Source organism: Aspergillus thermomutatus (genome assembly GCF_002237265.1).
Source record: "Aspergillus thermomutatus strain HMR AF 39 chromosome Unknown NODE_112, whole genome shotgun sequence".
Lineage (NCBI taxonomy): Eukaryota > Fungi > Ascomycota > Eurotiomycetes > Eurotiales > Aspergillaceae > Aspergillus > Aspergillus thermomutatus.
The window spans coordinates 1-21306 of NW_020798161.1; the positions used below are offsets into that span (position 1 = coordinate 1).

Consider the following 21306-nt stretch of genomic DNA (forward strand, 5'->3'; position numbering starts at 1 on the left):
GGCCTAGGGTGAGGCTGTAGCGGGGGATGGAGGCGAAGGGTTCGGGCAGGGGGATTTCCATGGTGAATTTCTTCTTCTGTGGTTTGTGTTGATGTTGCAAGGTAGAGGTGGAAGGGCAGCAGGGCCTCTCTTATAGTGCTGGTCAGACGGAACGTCTACCTAGCTCGGTCAACTCCATGAGAGTCGGCCGTCTCAGAAGAGTAGTCCGTTTGCTTATCGCAGCATATGCATCTTCAGTCATTATCCGATGCAGTCGGACGTTGTCCGCTTGATAAGATGGTGGTGCCATTGGAGTTAGTATGGATAGATTCCGATGCGGGGTCGAGCCGACGGGGGTATCTCTGTGGTGGAGAAGTTGCGCGTACTCTATCAGACTACATTGCCTTGCAGAGGGGCAGCCGTAGAGGATCAGCAAGGTCCTCGGGGTCACTGACGGATGCAGTGCAGTGAGAACCTTGCGAGCCTTAGAAAAGGTACAAGTAGTCGCTGCGTACGCCGATGGCTATCTCATTTTATTATGCGAATTGCATTTGGGCCCCATACGGCTCAATTACAGTAAAGGAAAATGGTATATTGGGACTCCGTAGATTGTCCGCTCGTTTTGTATCTGGTTTACACAGCAAAGGAAACATAACCCCACTACGACATGTCGACAACGCAGCGGATGCAGTCACCCTGCTTCATCTGCTCAAAGGCAGTGTTGATCTTGGAGAGAGGCTCACGGTGGGTGATGAACTCGTCCACCTTGAGGTTGCCGTTCAGGTAGTCGTCGACCAGATCGGGCAGCTGGGTACGACCCTTGATACCACCGAACGCGCATCCTTTCCACACACGGCCGGTAACGAGCTGGAATGCTATTGACTGTGAGTACCTTTCTTGAACGTGATGATAGTGCACACACTTACGTCGGGTAGAAATCTCCTGGCCAGCAGCAGCAACGCCGATGATGATACTCTCGCCCCAGCCCTTGTGGCAGGCTTCCAGGGCGGCGCGCATAACACCGACATTACCGGTGCAGTCAAAGGTGTAGTCGCAGCCACCATCGGTCATCTCAATGAGCTGCTCCTGGATGGTCTTGCCGTTGAGCTTGGTGGGGTTGACAAAGTCAGTGGCACCGAACTTGCGGGCCCACTCCTCCTTGCTGTCGTTGACATCTACGGCAATGATCTTGCCCGCCTTGTTCTTGACAGCACCCTGGATGACGGAAAGACCGACACAGCCAGCACCGAAGACGGCCACATTCGAACCCTCTTCGACCTTGGCGGTGACAACGGCCGCACCGTAACCGGTGGTAATACCACAACCAAGCAGGCAGGACCGGTCAGTAGGGATCTTGGGTGTGACAGCGACAACAGAGATATCAGCAACAACAGTGTACTGGGAGAAGGTGGAGGTGCCCATGAAGTGCAACAGGTCCTTGCCACGGGCCTTGAACCGCGAAGTACCGTCGGGCATCACACCCTTGCCCTGTGTGGCACGGATCTTGCCGCAGAGGTTGGTCTTGCCGGACTTGCAGAACTTGCACTCGCGGCACTCGGGGGTGCTTCATACCGGCGTTAGGTTAGCTGGACATGTATCGGCAGATTCGTCGCTGGAACGTACTAAAGAGCAATGACATAGTCACCAGGCTTCACCGAGGTGACACCCTCTCCTACCGACTCGACGATACCAGCACCCTCGTGTCCGAGAATGACGGGGAAAGCGCCCTCGGGGTCCTTTCCAGACAGAGTGTAGGCATCTGAAAGCCGATCAGCCGTTGGCACCTTTTCGGGCAGGTTCTTCCCAAGCTAGAGGTACCAACCTGTGTGGCAGACACCAGTGTGCAGAACCTGGATACGGACTTCGTGGGCCTTGGGAGGGGCAACCTCGACATCCTCAATCGAGAGAGGCTCGCCAGCGGCCCATGCAACGGCAGCCTACATTTCCCATGTATCACTTAGCTTGTGTGCTCGGATGCATCGCAATAGAACCTCGTCAAGCTGGACCCCCACAAGATGAAAGTCGCGTCAATGTCCGTACCTTGCAAGTGATGGTCTAAAAATCCAGTTAGCAACCACCTCTGACGACAAGGCAATCGACTTTGCTGATATAGTGCTGATATCGACTCACCTTTCCAACAGTGTCGGCCATGATGTCAACGGGGATCGGAGTCCGGAATGTACGGGAACTCTGCGAAAGGGGAGCGAAGGGAAGGTGGAAGTGAAGAAATGACTTTCTGGAGGTAGACGATAAGCGTGCAGCCGGATTATAAGGAACCGAGTTGCTCAAGACGAGAGTCGATCGGGAAGTGGACCTTTCGTCTTCTGAGGAGGTCAAAATTCGACGAGGGGGAGGGGATGACGGTGGGGTGAGGGGTACGGAGTTAGTGATTCCTCAGAACAGTTGCCGACGGGAAACTCTCGGGTTAGCAATCCCATACACTGGATTATGACTCCTCTTCCTCAAAATTTTTGATGCTGACGGGTGGATCTTTAATAATAATAATAGTAGTAAGAGGCTAGAACAGCATATAATCCCCTCATATCTCCGCATGTCTCCAATTGCTAGAGAGGTATTTTGACGTTTGCTGCTGCAGTTGATCCAGCTCATCGTAGAATGTCCCTTATGATGTAATCAACCTCTAAGAAATATGAGCTCCAGAGCCAGCTCCAGCAACACCTCTATAGCTCAGTTATCATCTGAGCAATATTATCCTGGCTCAACGACCTCCATACAGCCAGATCTCGAGCTCGAGGCCGAGTTCGGACTGATTCTATCAATCAGCCTGAGGTATGATGACAAAAGTGTCGAAAAGGGGAATGTTTTCCGGGCAAGATTTGGTCCGTGTCCCCGCCAAGACTTATCGCCAGCTACGAGCCTATGAGGCAAGATACCTCCAGGAAAACAATGCGCAGATGCCAACAGAATGCTATGTTATACCATTCAAGTGGGTTGACTCAAATAGACCGATAAGTTTCGATCGTCGGACGCAACTAGATCGTATTGATCAACCGAATCACCCAAGTTGGAGATTTTTTCCTACCCTTATCCTTGTATCAGGCTTGCTTTTCTCCGTTAAGAAAGCATCAACAACGCCATACTGAGTTACGTATTACCCACGCAGATACGCTATGAAGTAGATCGTCTCAAATGCCCCCGAGTTTTGCGGCTACAGTGCCTCCATTTTTTTCTGCATTGGACAATGTGACGGGCCATCAGCCCATCAAGGGCTACCATCTCATGAGTCTCGAAAGTCGGAATATGCTATATGGTACATGTTACATAGATCAAAGCAAGCCCACGATAATACCTCCCACTATAGCCCCTTCACGGAGGGTTCTCCCCCGCTCTCATGCAGGAACCAGCCCAAATGCCCATTCATTGAGCAGAAGACGATCATGCCCAAGGGCTGTGAAATAGAACTCAACGCATTTTATACACCGTACGAAGAGAAGAGACAAGACCAGACTAGATTACCGGCCAGGCACCTGTCCACCCTGCATCATAGCAGCATTCTGCTCCTGGAAGCGCTCATTTAGGCGGCCGGAAGCTTTCATATATTTGTCCACACAGCGCATGACACAGCCTTCTTCACGGGAGATGAGCGACTTGGTGGTGAAGTCGTTGACGCAGTTGTCGAAGCAGCGCTGGACGAGCTTAGAGTACATCTGTGCGGCGGAAAACAAGTCAGAAGCAAGTCTCGACTGTAGGGTATGAAGGGAGCCGAAGATATTGCACACCGGGTGGGACACATTGGGCGGCAGGATCAACGCGACAGATGAGAACATACAGTCATAAACTCCTTCAGTTGCTTCCGTTCCATGCGAGAAGCGAGCTCTCGCTGTTCCGCAGCCGTGAGTCTGATGTGCCAAGTTAGCGCACGAGACAAGATGTGCTTGCTGAAGACTTGTGGGCGAAGAGGACTTACCCGTCCATTGTGATGTGATCTATCTAGATATTGCTTGGAAGACAAAAGTAAAAAGAGAAATGTGGACGAGATGTTTCAAGTAAGCACGACAATATTTGATGAACCGACTCTCTGATGACCTTGAAGCTGCGGAAGCTACTGTTTTCTGGTCACGTGACGAGTCAATGAGCTCATGTGACCTCAATCACCTGCTTCAAAGCTCTTCGCAGTCCGTCTACTGACTGGCTTCAGATAGCCTTTCTAGAACGTAGAGGCAGAGTTCATATAATAGTCTTTCCGGGTAAGACATGTAATCTAGTATATCTACTCTTTGTTCATTGACCATCAAGGTTTGTGGACGAAAGGGCTCCTAGCATGGAGTGGAAAAGATTTCCTGGTTTTTGACTATGCGAGGCAAAGAGTGTAGATAGAATGAGGTTACCTCATGTAGATTCAGGCGTAGTTCTCCTTAACTCATCAGGAGATGCTTCGAAAGTGATATCAGTCAAATTTGCTACCAACTACCAATCAATTGACTGTTATCACAAGACTTCACTCTGTCTGTAATTGAAGCTTCTTGAATCTCCAGTACAAGTATGAACTGGGCTACAACGGAAGAAAGCTTATCCGGTCCCGAAATGTCACCAACCGACTTGTGTGACCTGGAGCCTAAACCCTTTAGGAAAGCCCAGCAGGCATGGAATCTCGACAGTCCAACTTAAAAAAAGAACACCGCCACCAGCCAGAACATGGGCCCTGGATTTTGTGGAATTGTGGCATGGACGGAACCATGGTCGTCAGCCTTGCTAGTTGCTACATTGCCAACCCTCCTCCCCAGTGGTCACAGCTCATCAATGGGATGATTATGAATGCTTTCCTGCTCTGTCTTTAATTATGGCTTTCAAGGCCAGTCTCTGATAGGAGGTTGTCCTCCTCACTAAAAGTTTCTGATGCCCCTTCTTTCCACAGTTGCTTATGTGGCATCCTGGTATTAGCTTTTGAGTGGTTGGTGGATCAGTGGCTTCATAGAGGGCCTTTTTTAGATAAGGTAGTGCTTTACTATGTACTGACATGTCGGCCTGTCGCAAGTTTAGTGATCAAGACGAGAATTTATCCGTATATTACGTATTGACTGTACCGAGGCTTACTGCGACTGGTATGGCAATATCTGACTTCAAATGCATAGATGTACTCGGTACGGAGTATATATATAGAGCTTACATCTGTGGCGTGTACACCCCTGTAAGCCTTGAAACAGTTCGGCATGTCAGTGAGTCAACGGAGTAATGAAGAGCAAATGCTGTTCTCTCTGATGAGATATATCATCGCCTCTTGTCGATATGTAGCAGCCTCTGAGGACTAGTGGTGTGGCCCTTTTTGTGTTTGGGGCCTGGCAACTTGGTCATCTGGTCCCAAGGGTCTACAAGGACGATCGCTGCCCGGGAAGAGGGGACTCTCTTATTACTAGTTTCTTTTTTTGAGAAAACTTACTCCGTACTCGGTACCTAACTACTACTTAGACTACCTTAGTAGTAGATAGTAACAGTACTACTCCTGTAGGCGGGGAATCGTCAGCGTTCCATCGTCTTTTACGATAGTCTAGAGTCTAGACAAGCAGGAGAACAGCGCTCCAAACTTCCAGAGCAGATGGTTCCTTGGTTCTGGGTCTTTCACAACTCACGACTTATATAGCAATCATTACATAGTGCATAGTACCCTGTAAGGTACCTAGATAGCCATAATATCATGTACGTCCGTAGTCCCTAGCTACATACTAACTCAATTACCCTTCGAAAATTATCGTCTAACCTTACTCCGTACCTTACCTCAGCAGCCATAGTTAACTACCTACCTACCTAGTTGTCGATGTGTAATAATAATAATAATCGGTGTAGCCCATCAACGCCCCTCATTCTCCTCCATCGCCATCTCTTTCGTGGTGTTCCGCCAATCTTTTCTCCTCTACTCCGTACTTCCCCCTCTGTTCAGGCCGATCTAAATAATAATAATCATTGAATGAAAAGCGCATCCCTGTCTCCATTAGTCTTCACTCCTTGACCTGCGACCTTCTCGAAGGGATTGGTTCTTCCCCTCCCTTTCCAAATTTCCTGGGAGCCTGAAGCCACTGTCAGCCTGAGGAGAGTGCCTCTCCAATCACCCTTTCTTCCATCCACCTCAACCCCCCTCCGACTTGACAACCACCCTTTTTCCCGCCCTCTCCCTCCCTCCTTCCCCGTCTTCCGTCTTCTCCGTTCCAGCTTCATCTTCTCAACTCGGTCGCATCCATCATCAGACATCCACTGTACTCATTGAGCTTGATTTCCCCGCATAATTAGCTGACCGTGCCCTTCGTTGATCCGCCGTGGGCGTTGCGGACGGCGCGCGGCACTTGCTCCCGCTGTTTGACTAGTCCTCGGGCTATTTTGGGATCACAGTCCCAGCCCCGGAGGTTCTCGCGAAAAACACGAGGGCGGTGACGAGGGACTCGCTTTTGTCACCACTTTCTCCCTCGAATAACGACTGAGACAGACCCTAGAGACCTCCCGCCAACTTACATTTCTCAAAGCACTCTCGACATCATGGTGACAGGCAAGTCGCAGCCTGGCACTGAGCCGATCCACCCGCTCCCACCCTCTGCGACCCATCACCAGATCGCGACCTCTCCGCCATCAAAGCGAGATCTGGCGTCTTGGTGGAGGCAGTTCAAACGTAACACGAGGAAAGAGGAAGTCAAAGGTACGCTATTTGGGAAGCAAAAAGAAAACCTTGTCTGTTGGAAGAGTTGCGACCTGAGTTGCCTGAGATGGGCGACCTCGGTTGCGAATGAGCGCTCCTGGCCTTTTGCGACACCTTTTCTCCAGTTCAACCAACTCTACAGCTGGCCCCGTTTTTGTCATTTTTGCCGAGTCCATTTTGCGCGCAATTGCTGCCTTTTCTTCTACGGGCGTACACGGAAAGCTCCTTTGCTTGGTCCTTGAATTATTTCTGAGACCCATCTCTTATGTCAGGCTAATCCGCCCTTTCTCACAGAAAAGCCTCAGGGTATCTTCGGTGTTCCCCTCAACGTCAGCATCAAATATGCGAATGTCGCAATCTCTCTCACAAACGACAATGGCGAAAGCTTCATCTACGGTTATGTGCCCATCGTCGTCGCCAAGTGTGGTGTCTTCTTGAAGGAAAAAGGTACGAAATCAATCAGGCTTCTTCTTTGCTCCGGCGAGCGGCCTACTGATGGCGGTCTTACTTCCAGCAACGGACGTCGAAGGCATTTTCCGTTTGAATGGATCTGCGAAACGGATCAAGGATCTACAAGAAATCTTTGATTCGCCGGAGCGATATGGAAAAGGGCTGGATTGGACCGGATATACCGTGCACGATGCTGCAAACGTCCTGCGTCGCTACCTCAATCAGCTCCCCGAGCCGATCGTTCCTTTGGACTTTTACGAGCGATTTCGCGAGCCGCTACGCGCGTATCAGAGGCAGGTTCAGGAAAATGGAACCGGGGCTGATTCGGAGGCTTTTGATCACGCAAAGGCTGTCGCGGCCTACCAGCAATTAATTAGGGAGCTTCCCCCGTTGAACAAACAGCTGCTTCTCTACATTCTTGATCTCCTCGCCGTCTTCGCGTCCAAGTCTGACCAGAATCGAATGACATCGGCTAACCTCTCCGCTATCTTTCAACCTGGGCTGCTGTCTCACCCACAGCACGATATGTCGCCGGATGAATACAAGCTGAGTCAGGATGTTTTGATCTTCCTGATCGAAAACCAGGACCACTTTCTTTTCGGAATGAATGGTACTGCCGCAGATGAACAGACGCTGAAGGAGGTCGAGGGCGGTGCTTCTCGCCGGCCCACAACAACTTCCAACATTAGACGCTCAGTATCCAGCGCGAGCGGCGGCGCGGATAGCTTCCGCAAGTACGAGAGTCTGCGTCGGAACGTCTCCGTCTCCTCGAAGAATTCGCGTCATTCAAACAACTCTCCGGGACCGGTGACACCGACATCCTTGAGTGGTGTTGGAGTCCATCGGAGCAACACATTGCCATCCAAAATGTCTCCAATAACTTCTGCAAGATATGGCAGGGTTCAGGAATCGACCAGTGTTCAACCGTCTGGGCTCAACCCTTCCGTCCAGAATTCCCGGTCGTCTAGCCGCGCGCCCGTGTCGAGGGAGGAAACTAGCCAGACGACGCCGGCGCCTCCATCAGGGTCTAACGCTGAAACTGGCACTGCTTACATTCACACATCGACCCATGGTCCCATGCCAAAAGTCGCCGAAGGTCGCGCGCCCATCGCCGAGAGGCCTGTCATTCAGGACACTCTGCCGACCATGGTATCCTCTCCGCCGCCGCCCCTCGTGACTCCAACCAAAGAGCGAAAGTTGTCCAGTTTCTTCACCAAGTCCCCTCCGCAGAACGGTGAGCTGAAGGAACCACGTCAGCCCAATCGCCTGAAAAAGAAGCGGACACCGGGAAGTACCAGCGAAAGTGCCCACAGTTCTTCCCTGTCACTGCAGGCAGCGACGTCTGAATCCGTTGTGAGCGTCGTTCCCTTGCCTGCACGGGCAAATGAACCTGATGGTGAAGCCGGAGGGGCGACTCCTAGACCTCCTAACACGGCAAATCCCGGAGATGATGCCACCATCAACACCGCCGAAGAGAAGCCGGGCGTCCAGAACGACTTGCACTATGCAGACAATTCGCTGAAGCCGCATGGTTCGCGCACACCCTCCATGAACTCTCGCTCCTCATTCACCGATCATTCGGATCTTGATCAGACAGACGAGAAAGCGGACCGCAGGGAGCACCGACGGAGTTGGAGGTTCCCTCGTTCGTCTAAACGTAGCAACGAACACATCGGACTCGGTCTTGCATCACCTCCCCTCCCCGCATCAAATCCCAGCGCTGAGCGCAGTACGACCTCGGTGGGCAGCTGGCACCAATCCAGCAAGAGCTCGCCATCAGATCTGCAGCAGTTCGCCAACGACCCATCCCAGCAACCTTTGAGCCTGGACGCTGAGATAAGCAATAGCACCGCTTCAAAGGAAAGCCTAGAGCCCGAGAAGCGGAGCCTCTTTGGAAAATTCAAAGCCAAGGTTGCGCAGGTTCGGGATGGCGTGAGAGATCCGGAGAGAGACCGTACCCGAAGCCCTGCGCAAGCGGATCAAGAGAGATCCGCGTCCAGCCATACCCTGTCCCCTGCTGGCAAGGACAGAATCAGCAGGGGACCTGCGCAAATTGATGTGGCAAAAGAGAGTAGAGAAGAGCAAACGCGCTCCCCAGTATCCCCGATCATGCCTAGCTCTGGTCTGCCCCCGGCGATCCCGGAGGAACCCCGCACTCCAGAGAGTCCTATCACGTCGCGCACCGATCCCGACTTGAACAAGGAAGAAGCAACCGCTGTCGCTGCGAATCCTGGCAACCCATCGCATGCTGAAGCTCTTGCTGCCGCGCAGTCTGACGACAAGAGCAAAGAACCTTTTCCAAATTAGATGCCCTTGTTAGGTTCTGTATGCTATTGCCCTGAGCACGACAGAACGATTTGCCGGGCGAGCCATTGTTCGCCCTATGTCACTTTTTGGAATGTAACGCAGACGGATCCCTTTTTTGTGATGCTTTCTGAGTCATTTGATATGCTCAGAAGTGGGCCGGCATTCGACTATTCTTCTGTATCTTTTGTTTCAGGGGTGTCGAACTTCTAGCTATAAGTTCGATTCAGGAATGTGCTTTCGCCTCGATTCTGCACCTTTGATTTGCTGGCTATGATGTTCAGGTTTCTATCTAGAGCAACGGTGTTGAAGCTCTTTTGTTGTCTGTCTGTTCTCGAGGCCATCTCAATGAGTGTGACTGTATACCGCGTCTACTGTTCGGTGCTGGAGTGTCCCATTCATACCCTTGATCCCCTTTCTGTTACGCCGTTTCATGCGTCACGATTTACGTTTCTCTCGTATTTCCTTTGTCCTCTACGGGGAAATTGGCTTTGCTTCTGGGTTACCTGTTGTTCGTGCGGGCATAGGAGAAAAAAAAACACATAGAGCACCTTTTCGAAGCTTTATTCGCTTGTTCCCTTCTCAGTAACATGTTTCAATAGAGTATTCCTGATCGCACGCATAAATGTGTGATAAACGTAGAGTCATATATCAAGAGTATGAGTTTGTAAGAGACCCGAGCTCATCATCAATAGTACTCAAGGGATGTATGTTGTGTACCTGAAAATCAAGGCGTCTCAAATTGACACCTGAAATCAAGGCAACCAAGCCATAGCTCCTGGGATGAGCCAATCAAGAGTCAGGGGATCCGGCCCTGCCGCCGAACTCTCCGAAATAATTCCAGCATCGTCTCTAACTTCCTCAAGTTTCACAACAAAATCGTTCTCAACCTCATCCTCACACACTCCTTTGAATACTTCACAAGGGCGCTCCTGCGCCCATCAGTGCCCTCACCATGACTTCAGCGCCACCCTCCCCCCTCCGCGCAGCCAATGCCGCTTCCTCCGCGCCAGTCCCCCCTCCAGTCATGAAACCCTCCGCGCCGCCCGTGAATATCCTCCCGACCCAACTCGCCCGAACATACTCGTTCCTCCATCCCGCCGCGCTGCTGGCCATCCTGGCCGTCCGGTTCGAGGCGCTGGTCGCTGAGCCCGTCGCGGAAATGCTGAATACCCTCCCGTTCCTGGCGCTGCTGCAGGTGACATACGTGATGATTTGTCTGCCGCCGGCGGGGTCGGCGCCGTCCTCGAAGACGGGCAGCGACTCTGGCTCCGGCGCTACGTCCCCGGTAGGCGAGGGCGACGACAAAGAGAAAGAGAAAAGGAAACTCCCGCTTCGGGCTGGGAAGCTCAGCCGGAGGAAGACCCAGTCGCATTCGGCGGGTTTGTCGGCGAAGCTGACGGTACGTGCCACTCTATCCGCTTTGCCTGTCCTAACCCACTACTCTGTACTTGTCTGGCTATTGTGATGAGTGGATGGCTGCTAATGGGGATGGATAGCCCGCCCTCCTCTCTCTGACCCTCACCTTCCTCCTCGCGACCCCCGTCCTCGCCATCCTACTCGTCCTCTTCGGCGTCCCGCTGACAACGCACAATGCCGAGACGGTCCTGTGCGCCGCGCACATGGCGCTCCTGGCCTCTACGGCGCTGATCTACGTGCATGGTGTCGATGGCGCCGTGTGGCGCGAGGTGTGGGCGTTTGCGCGCCCCGCTGATGCTGTCTGGGGCGGTGCGCTGGGGACTGCCCTTGGGGCGTGGTTTGGTGCTGTGCCGATTCCCTTGGATTGGTGAGTTTTTCTCTTCTTGTTTTTTCGTCGCCGACTTTGTTGGGTTTGTGTGGGTGGATGCTGATGGAGGTGTCAGGGATCGTCCGTGGCAGGCTTTTCCTATTACCATTCTGACGGGTGCGTATATCGGATTTGCGGTCGGGTCTGTGGTTTCTCGTTCGTCGTGGTTGTTTGGTAGATGGCTTGAGTTTATGCCGGAGCAGGATGAGGTTGAGGCTAAGAAGACGGAGTGAGTGGGTTAGGATGGGCTTGGAGGATTGCGCTGGGTTGAGGCATTTAGCGTCTGTAGGCGATTTTATGGTTCTTGTAGATAGTACAGATAGTACGTAGTAATAGAGTTCAGTCTTGTGTTCACTGATGGGTATTCTTTTGTCTGTACGGTTGGATTCGAAGGTTATATCTCAGTTCCGTAGTCTGCGCATGTCCTTCAATTGTCTATTGACATCTATATATGGAAAAGTTATAGCCCAAGTAAACGGTGGTATCAGATAAAACAGACTTTCATGGAGTTGAGTAGGACGATGAATGATATCAAGGAGGGTCATGACGGGCTCTATAACGGTCAACGCGATCAAGAACCACTTGTTCAACAAATTGGATCAGTCATAAAGGAAGGGCAATTTGCGATAGCATCAACTTGGTAAAAAGGGATACGCGAGCGTCCTCGGACGCCATGAGAGGGTTTCAAAATGTGCAGTTGTTTTGCAACGAGAAGAATGAAAGAGGTGGAAGGATCGAAGAATGTTTTTCAAGAGCCTCGTCCCCTCCGCCGCGTTGGACGAGGATATCCTGATATTATATCCCAAGTGCTCAACCACTCGTCAGACTAATTATGGCCCCGGAGGCCTATCGCGAGAAGATCAAACCATGCTTATCCAATTGGCTGCTGGGGTGATGATCCATGTTTGACGCTTTATATCATACGCGCAACCTCAATGCGTCGGTTATACTGCCACTTCGGTCGTCCGAACACGTCATCCCTGGAGGAGCCCCTAGGACTCTCCACTTCGGATTCACTGTCGGACGGCGAGCCGATTTTGTCCGAGCAAGTCAGGGAGTCGGCTGGGCAGCGAACCAATGTTTTCCTCATACGTTCAAGCTCCTGAGACTCTCGGCTGCGGATTGGGTACATCGTACCCACGGATATCGAGTTGCTAGCGAGCTGTTGCAGTTGCTGAATGTCCTCCTTGAGACTGGCAACCTGCGTCTCGAGGTTTCTTCGTGCGGTCTGCTCCCTTCTCAGGAGCATGACAAGTGCACTGTATTGCTCGACCGAGATCCCGTTGAAGTCGCTTAAGGAGGTCGAAGATGATGTTTGCAAAGTTCGCAATCGTTGCAGATTGCTAGGTCGTATTGTAGCGGTGCTGACTGGCCGACTGTCCGGCGTGAATTCGTCGCTCTTCAGCTCCCCGGTGCCGGGTGACTGGAGATGAGCCGATGACTTGTTGCGGACATGTCGTCTACTCTTAGTTGGGGAAGAGGCTTTGTTTTCTTTGGGTGACTCGGCCGGCGAAGGTTCAGCACGGACATTCTGCATTCGAGCAATGGCAAACTCAAGGTCGATTAACTTGACCTCTAGTGTTGTGAGTCGCTGCTCGAGAGAGATGTCTTCGCTATGCTGCATGCAGTTTACGAGATTTCCAATGTTCGGCGTCACGTTCTCTAGTTCCTCCTGCTTCTGAGTCCCTTCAACTGGGCTCTCGCTGGGAGGTTCAGGTGCACTGGCAACGGTTGTTCGTGTAGGAGGTCGGTAGGACATTTCGCTGTCTGAAGACGTATCAAAAGTTGAAGAATTGACGTAGGTTGTTTCAGTGCTACGTCGTCTCCACTGAATAGGGGACATTTGATGATCGCGTGCCATCCCGCGAAGCGCATCAGCACTTCGTGATCGCCTCTTTACTCGAAGGTTCTCGCGGCGCAGCAGGTCCGTCTGGTCGCTATTCGCATGAGAGCTCCTGTCGCGGCTGTATCTTGCGCTATCTGTATTGAAAACTGTCTCCATCGTGTTTCGACCGTCTTCGGACAAGATCAAGCTCGGTAGTGTAGCTCGCCGGCGACCAGAAAGTGCCGGCGCAAAACTGTGAGAGCTAGCTTCGATCATGCGCGAGCCACCATATTCCCGTTGAAGAGGACTGCTCGACTTTGGCGTCTGTGACTTTGGACTCTGGAGTTCTAAGAATGAAATCTCGGTTAGATCCTTGTTTGACCGGGGCGTTTGCGACTGTGGGGTGGGAGAATCAGAGGGGGCATCCTCGAAATCATCAGTATCACTCCGCCTTTTCCGGGTGAAGATCTTTCGCATGACCGTCTTCAGAGTGCTTCCTGTTCGACGATGCGTATTGGGCCCTCTTGTCAACGTGTCTTGGGCTTGGTGCAAGGGCGCTGCTGCTCGGTAGTTTCCGCGCAATGTGCTCGCTAGAATGGAAGACTCGGAGCCGCGTGGAGGTCGACGGTGGCTCAATACCAATTGGTGGGATGTCACCTGTGGTAAAGCGGTGCCCTCATACGACTCCTGTGCTAGGGTAGAGGAACGGCGGAGTTGCACGGAGCTCCTTTCAGTACTGAAGCTGGAGCCCGCCATCTCCATTCAATGTTTCGTGTATAGTATATTCAGCCAAATCGCGACTGAGTTCGGCGACTGTAGGGGTATGATATATGCCTGGGTATGCAAAGGGTATCTGTGAAACTGGGCCGTGTCAAGCAGAAGAGTATAGCTCAAAGCTTATTTGAAGCGAGTGTGTGAGAAGGTATCGACTGAGAACATATGGGGTATCGAATTCAAGGAATGAATGGGTCGAAACAAGGAGAGTTCGCCTGGAAGCAAGAGGAGCAGTTAGCAACGTATTCCGCGTTAACACAACTAGAACTAGCTCACGGAGTCGGTCAAAGGGTTTTATCAATATCGTTTCTTACGTTAGATTTGTATCAAAAATGTGTAAGCAATTAGTTGGATATCTTAGGAGGCCATGTTCGAGCCACAACGAAAGACAAGTAAGGCAGATGAGGTGATGACAAGCTTCCCATCAATCGAAGATCATAATAAGAGAGAGAAGTGACCAGATGGTTAAATGAGAGACAATGAAGCTACCAGGGTGGTAGCTGACCGTGGTTGAGATGGTCTTGTCAGACGTCGATATCTCCACACAATCCGAAGGACAACCGGGGACACCTGCGCTGATGGAACAAGATAGCATCGGAACAAAATAGCCTAATTGAGGTATTCTTCGACGACGGAATGCAACGAAAGACAGGACGCTCGTTCTGGATGCATGACCGATGCGTTTGACCTAAATCGGGAACAAGAAGTAAGAACACGGGCTGCAGCAGGGAGCGACTGGAGTCAGGCTGAGTGGGAGGGGAACGTTCAACAGGAGATCGACCGTAAGAAGTGTAAGAGATCAGACTCCCATTTCTGAATTGAGTGAAGTTATGGCCAGCTCAAGAATTGTGAGACAGATACGTTGTTCAAGGAGAAAGCCTCCGAGAAATGGAAGTTAAGCAGGTAGGCGGGTTGTATGGAGACACGGAGTCAAGATTCAGACTACTAGTTCCTGACGGCGCAGAAAGGACATCATCGTCAGACACACTCCATCCAAACTATCCATAGAGAACTGCGGGTTGGCGAGATGATCCAGACCCGACGACCAAGTGGGCCAACAAAAAGGACGGATGTTTTGACGGCGGCTGTTAGTCCCGCGTCGGTGCGTTCAAAATCAGTTTCAGGTCTGTCAGGGGGTGGGAAGTCGCTTGAATCTCAATCCCAGTCAAAGTTGAGGATCGTAGGCTTCTCGATTATTCTGGTCTGAAACTTCTCATGGTCTGTGCTGCGAATCATCTGTGAGCAAGATCAATGTTGTCAGTTCGAGCAGCCCCCATCCTTGTAGTGGAAGGCTCACTGTGGTCAAATACTTGAACATCAAACACCTGTGAAGCCAACCAGCACCTGTAATGATATGATGGCGTATCCCCAACGTAAATAGTGCGTGGAACATGAGCTCTGAGTTTGAGCGTCAGTCTGCAAGACGGTAGCTGTGAGACGGTGAGAGATGCTGAGACACGCCAAGTGGGTGCTCGGATTTGGAATTCCCTTTTAGGTACCCGCAAGTCGCGACGCTTGAATGAATAATGAATATATTCGATTTCATGTCCAGACTCTGGAACAATGACACCTTTTGACACGGCTTATCTGCAGATGAGTGCATACGCTAGGGATGTACGAAGTGGAACTATGGAGTAGTGTATCCGTAGCTGATAATCAGTGAGTGCCACTGCCATGTGCCTATTGATTTCTGGGCTCTCTGTTGAATGCACAATGGCACATGGTGCAGATCTGCCAAAAGCAATTAATGATCCAATTAATGATCTCAGTAGCATTTACCATGCAGTTTTACGACCTAACGTAAGATTCCCAGCGAGCAATAGACTGGCCTTGCTCGCAAGTTGCTTGTCAGCCATTCTAGCTGTGATAATTCCCTGCCTCGTCAGTCCGTTCTTTCATCATGTAAACAGGCATCCGAGCGTGACTCGAAGGCTTCGAGACTTTTTCAAAAACATTTATCTAGTCGAAGCTATTCTGGCCAGTCAAATAGTACCGATCTAGGCGGAACTCGAAAATATGACAGCATCAACTGGCGGGGAATGCTGCGCTCAGACGCACGAGGATCTGCGCTCTGAGGGGCAATTGCATCAGTTATCGTGGAGTCTCGACAAATGACGAGACCGTGCGACATCAGTGGGAGGCAAGCTGTAGAGAAAGTGTCGCTCAGAGCAGCCCTGTTCCAAAGGAATTGGTTCGGGGGCAAGTGGCTGTTTACTCTCTTCTTCCGAGACATTACGCGGCTTGGTGTCGATGACCTGATTATCGCAAAGTCTTGGATCTCAAGAGCGATTGTTTATCGTCTTCGAGACTCGTCTTCCTTCACAATAGTACCGCGGCATCTGGATAGCGTAGATCCGCATGTTCTTCGAGAAAGGCCATCCATCGCTTGAGAAAGGCACTGCCTCTGCAGGGCAAATATCTCACGTTAGCAGGCTTCCGCCACTCGTCCACAAAGCTGACAAATGCGAATGCATTTCCTTAAAAACAAGACTTGATGAATGCGGCGCACTCACTTGCTGATTGTCTCCGAATCACCACATATGCATAGATGTCGTTTAGGACGAGTCATGGCGACTAAGAGAAATAGAATGCACGCGGGTTAGAACATGTAAATCTGGAAGGCAAGAAAGGATAACGGAAAGAGAAGAGACGCTACAACATACCGTTCAAACGCCGCTTTTCCGCCAGAAATCCCACTTCGTGCTTGGAATTACTACGAACAAGACTGACCACCACGGCCTCCTTCTCGCGGCCTTGAAAGCCGTCCACACTTCCGAGCTCGAGACCAGGATATTTTTCTCGGAGCATGGAAGAAAGCAGGGCAAGCTGACCGTTGTACGGGGTAATGCAGGCAATATCTTCGGGTTTCATGCCGGCCTGTATGAGGTTGTCCACATGCTTCGCAACGACCAAAGCTTCCATTTCGTTGCTTTTGCTTTCGCCAAGCAACGCTTCCTTTTTTCCTATCTCGTCATCTTCAGTCTTCTCTGGAAAGTCACCGCCTTGCGTGTCCCAAAATACGACTGGCTCTCTCGTGTCATCAGTCTCCTCAACATCATAGGGCAAATCCTTAAGAAGGCGTGACTTCACCGACTCCGCGGCAATAAGTTTAGATTCGTATAGTTCGTTGGATGGGAACTGCATAATCTTCTCATGCATCCGATACTGCGTGGTTAGCATCCTCTTGATACTTGGTCCATGCAATGAAAGAAGTCGGTCAAACAAGGTTGTCTCCAAAGAAACATCGCCAATGATTTCTGTAGAGCTGGCTGAAGCGCCTTTCGTGTCTGTTTTCCCCTTCTTCTTTGCGTTCTTCGATCTTTCAACGGAAGACTTGACGGTAGGGGGAAGCTGCAGGTGATCTCCCGCAAGGACCACTTTAGGCGCGGACAATAAGGGGATCCAGCACTGGGCCTCCAGAGCTTGACTGGCTTCATCGATAACGACTACGTCAAACTTTTGGTTCTTCAGCTGGTGGCCGCCAGCCCCGTGGAGTGTGGCAAGGACGACATTGCTTTCGCGAACCAGGTTGTCCACGCATTTTGACTCCCGCTCGCGAAACTCCCGACGCAGCTCTTTGAGGTCATCATAGATTGCCCGTCTCTCCCGACCAGTCCTGGTTTTGCGGATACTAGCTTGTTTCTCATCAATCTCCTTCCTCACGTCTTTGACGATCGCCGCGGCTTCTGACGTATGAGTGAGTACTTCTAGGGAATGCTCAAGAACTGACGGCAGCAAACGAGCAGGATGGCCTATGCGTACAACTGGCACTCTGTTGGGAGCTAGTCTTTCCACTATGTTGTCGACGGAAATATTCGATGGTCCGCAAACCAGTACGCGGAGCTTTCGTTTGACCATTTGAAGAATCAGCTCAATCAAGGTGTGAGTTTTGCCCGTCCCGGGAGGCCCGTGGATGAGCGCCACATCCCTGGACGCCAAAGCAAACCGGATAGCTTCTTTCTGTGAATCGTTTAGGGTTGGATCGATGAACTCAATGGGGCCAATGGCGTCATGGTCTGGTGGCATTGGAGTTGTATGACCAAAGGCGACTCGCATAAAGTGCGAGTAATCCGAGTCCGTCATTTTAGCCATTTTCTCCATGGTTTGGTTCATCCTAGAAGCAGTAAGCCATTAAATGCCGCAAGTTCAGTACCTCCAAGCACCACACGGAAGGCAGCCCACATACCGTCGGTACGTCACGTCGTTTGCGAGTTTTATGCTGCAGACCGCCATTAGCATGAGTCGGGTACGAACAGCTTGCTACCCTTAGTATAGGAGGCAGTGCCGAAGATCAAGGACCCATGTAGCATAGAGCGACAAGAACATACAGCCATAGTTTCTTTCCCCAGAGCTCCTCAATGGCTTCATCGTCCTCTTTGGATCGGCCACCACCACCTCTTTGTCCAAACGCAATCCATATACTTTTCTCTCCAACTCTTGTAACAACCCCCTCCGGACCCTTGGACGCTTCAGCTGCACCTTTTCCACCTGCTTTGCCTTTATCTTTCGCAAGCTTTTGGCTTCCCGAGCCGCTTGTGTCGTTCACGCGGACAATATCCCCGACCCGGATTCCGTGCGCACCGAGCCTCGGTTCTCCGTCGGATCCAGCTTTGTCATCGTCGATATTGTTTGCCTTAGACTTGCTCGAGTATACAGCTGCATCGGCAGTGAACTCGCCGACAACGCGCCCGCCCAGTCCGGTTCGGCATTGCGATAATACAATTCCCGTCAGCGCATAGCCCGTTGCTTGTAGAGTTCGACGCGTCGAAGGTGAGACTGAGGCGGCGGTGCTGGCTAGCGAGGAGGAGGAGATTTCAGCTTCATGCTCTTGAAGAAGTAGCTGCAATTGCGCTTGTGCGAAGTGGGGTATTGAAATTGGTGGAGGAGACATAGTGGGAAGATAGAACTTGGATCCCTAGGACGTCATGGGAGGGAAGCTTTGCAAAAATGTCAGGGCAGTATTCAACTTAGGCGAGTTTTGCAGTACTGGCACCTATATCAACCGACCTGGCCTTGGGAGCTTTGGAAGTGGTCGGGGATAAGATCAAGCTGGGTACATATGTCCGGAGCTGGCACCTTATCACGTGCGTGTGACCAAGCCACAAAAAGTGGGCACACTAGATGAGCGCAGTTGTAATTAACCCCATAGTATTTCTCCCTTGCAGCCATAATGTCCAGCAAAGTTCTCACCTTCAGTAGGAGAACAATGCACAGGGGCCCCGATTATTGTGTAATAAGCGCGAGCCACCCTTAGTGATGAAAGCTTCAGGAAGCACATATCACTGCGCGAGACGCCGATTTCACCGGGTTTCAGATACATCTATCAGCAATGACTTCCGTACAAGATATTCATATTGGACAGTCTCTATGCGTGCTGTGCAGACAAGCTGCGATTATTGGATCACATATCCTTGGTGCGTCCTCCTTTTTTTCATGGCTTGTGCGCGTCTAACCCAATTGACAGACCTAAGTCAAAATCTGCTTACTGTCGCTGGGTGCAGAAGTCCATGCGCACGCTGTTCTCAATCGCCGTATCCATCAGTCTGGTTCCATGCAACGTGCTACAACGTTTTAGAGCATAGCTACGAGCCCTCCGAGAAACCTACTTCTGAAGATTTGAGAAATTTTGCTGATGCAACCAGACCCGTTTATAAATGTCAACATGAGGAACGTGGAGTGATTGCGTCGGTTATGGAAGGACTGTTCAGCAAATATACAAGAGCAATTATCCAAGACTGTTTCAGACAAGACTTGTTTGGACAATTACCGGCCGAAATAAGAATCATGATCTCCAAACTGATTGCTCCGTGCTGGTACTTGATTGTACTTGGTGAGACACGCCGGTTGATTGAACGTCTGAGGGATAACTGTGAAACCCAGAGTACGCAGCTGAGTCTAACACCAGAAATGTGGATGTCAAGAATAAAATATCGCGGAACTTCCTACGTGGCAAGGCTCAGCAGCAAACCGCTCGAATCAAGGGGCACCACCGATCAATATCGCATCCAGCTGCCTAGTAATATTAGCAAAATCATCCTGTCAGTCGACTGTATCGGCGTACGTAGGATACAATTCGTGGATCATAATTCGAATCCCACATCGGATGGGTCGCCATGGTACGAGATTCTCGAAGCAAGAGATTCTGATTTAGAGGCCTATGTGAGCTGCGATGTATTGTTACCCGTCATCAGTAGTGGTGCAGCAACTAACATAACTAGGGTCTTTTTATCAGAGGTATTCAGCTCGTCTCAAACGATCCATCTTCTGCGTACAGGATCTGGAGCTCTCCTTTCCCGCCCAAATTCAACCGGTGGAATTTTTATCAAGTCCGAGATAAATCTCGCTTAGACTATTTGAAATTCGATTCCCACATCCAAGGTCTTCTTGTCTGTTGTGCCAACGCTAAGACTGTCGGGATCCACGGTTTCTCAGATACGTCGTCAACATTCAGGAAGTTCGTCGATTTGATGAATCGACGCATAAGTAACAGCCATAAACAATGGATTTACTTCCCGCTCAATGAACATGAATACATCAAAGCAGCTTGGATCCGGAAGTTCAGGATTTGCCGTGGGCCAGCTTCCAACCCTATCTTAGTTGTAAGTCTATCTTTCCTCGTTTCTCGTCTATACTCACCAGCAAGCTCCAAACCTCCCGAGGAAGAACCATCACATTCGGGCCTCAATTTCCAACCCGGATTATCGATCAATACGAGTATCACCCTTTGGTTAGGAGTGGCGATGGTGCTATTTCGGGAATTTTTCATGATGGGCTGGACCCAGCCCGCAAGTACATTTCCAAAATTGGAGTTACCTGCAATGGTCAGTATTATGCCGGGCCCCTAGAGCCTCCGCCCATGAATACACGTTTTGAACCCCCAGCAGTCCCTCCCGGCCGAGGCTCAATAGCGGGTACTTGGTACATGACAAAGGCCCCGCTCGAAGGCCTTGTGAGGGTGCAGGTCTGCAGGGATAAAGAACAGTCGCATCATCCATGCCTGGGCCTTCTGTTATTTTACAGCGACCAACATATTGAATCGATTGGACAGGTGCGCTGGGATTGCGACCTCACTCAAGAGACTTCTAGGCCTATGTTCGTCGAAAACGGTGCCGTCGATGGACGAGATTACATTAAGGACATCCGAAGCGACATACATGACCCTGAGCTTGATGTAGAAGCAGGTGGACAGCAGAAGCTGCCAGAGCATGGCATTATCGTTTGGTGGTTTGGCCAGCTTGGTGATAGAATAATCACATATAATGATTACACTTCAGAGTTCACTCCGCTCACTCCCAGCGCAGGAGTTCGGACCTATGGCCCTCACTTCCCAGGAAACGTTAATTTTTAAGGCTTAATATTTGCATTGAATACTAGTATAGTCTTTACTAACCTCTTGCTGCTGATTCTATATAGCCTTATATTTTTCTATTATCTTTCTTATCTACTTTCTAAGGTAGCAATGAATGGAACGCAGGAAAATGCAGTGGCTTAGGACATTATATATACAGGTAAACAATCGCTCTTTAAGCAATTAGAGAGAACATA

At 50.8% G+C, this 21306-nt stretch overlaps 6 protein-coding genes across 6 annotated transcripts; 2 read left to right on the plus strand and 4 right to left on the minus strand.

The window, feature by feature from the left end:
* Nucleotides 1-639: 639 nt before the first annotated feature.
* FDH1 (bifunctional alcohol dehydrogenase/S-(hydroxymethyl)glutathione dehydrogenase) lies at nt 640-2130 on the minus strand (the record flags this gene model as incomplete). Its single annotated transcript, XM_026753824.1, has 6 exons — nt 640-854; nt 906-1543; nt 1603-1738; nt 1802-1916; nt 2020-2034; nt 2110-2130. The coding sequence occupies 6 exons, from the start codon at nt 2128-2130 to the stop codon at nt 640-642; spliced, it is 1140 nt and encodes a 379-aa protein (XP_026613868.1).
* A 1322-nt stretch (nt 2131-3452) lies between these two features.
* On the minus strand, nt 3453-3915 carry tim9 (protein transporter TIM9; the record flags this gene model as incomplete). Its single annotated transcript, XM_026754340.1, has 3 exons — nt 3453-3647; nt 3770-3839; nt 3908-3915. The coding sequence occupies 3 exons, from the start codon at nt 3913-3915 to the stop codon at nt 3453-3455; spliced, it is 273 nt and encodes a 90-aa protein (XP_026613869.1).
* Nucleotides 3916-6465: 2550 nt separating this feature from the next.
* Nucleotides 6466-9379, plus strand: CDV56_101186 (putative Rho GTPase activator (Sac7); the record flags this gene model as incomplete). Its single annotated transcript, XM_026754805.1, has 3 exons — nt 6466-6622; nt 6917-7069; nt 7137-9379. The coding sequence occupies 3 exons, from the start codon at nt 6466-6468 to the stop codon at nt 9377-9379; spliced, it is 2553 nt and encodes an 850-aa protein (XP_026613870.1).
* Nucleotides 9380-10331: 952 nt separating this feature from the next.
* On the plus strand, nt 10332-11395 carry GPI11 (PIG-F family protein; the record flags this gene model as incomplete). Its single annotated transcript, XM_026755367.1, has 3 exons — nt 10332-10778; nt 10876-11162; nt 11239-11395. 3 exons carry the CDS (start codon nt 10332-10334, stop codon nt 11393-11395), a joined length of 891 nt encoding a protein of 296 aa, XP_026613871.1.
* A 680-nt stretch (nt 11396-12075) lies between these two features.
* On the minus strand, nt 12076-13743 carry CDV56_101984 (uncharacterized protein; the record flags this gene model as incomplete). Its single annotated transcript, XM_026755603.1, has 1 exon — nt 12076-13743. One exon carries the CDS (start codon nt 13741-13743, stop codon nt 12076-12078), a length of 1668 nt encoding a protein of 555 aa, XP_026613872.1.
* A 2670-nt stretch (nt 13744-16413) lies between these two features.
* On the minus strand, nt 16414-18652 carry CDV56_102576 (putative DNA helicase; the record flags this gene model as incomplete). Its single annotated transcript, XM_026756195.1, has 3 exons — nt 16414-17875; nt 17948-17980; nt 18090-18652. The coding sequence occupies 3 exons, from the start codon at nt 18650-18652 to the stop codon at nt 16414-16416; spliced, it is 2058 nt and encodes a 685-aa protein (XP_026613873.1).
* Nucleotides 18653-21306: the final 2654 nt, after the last annotated feature.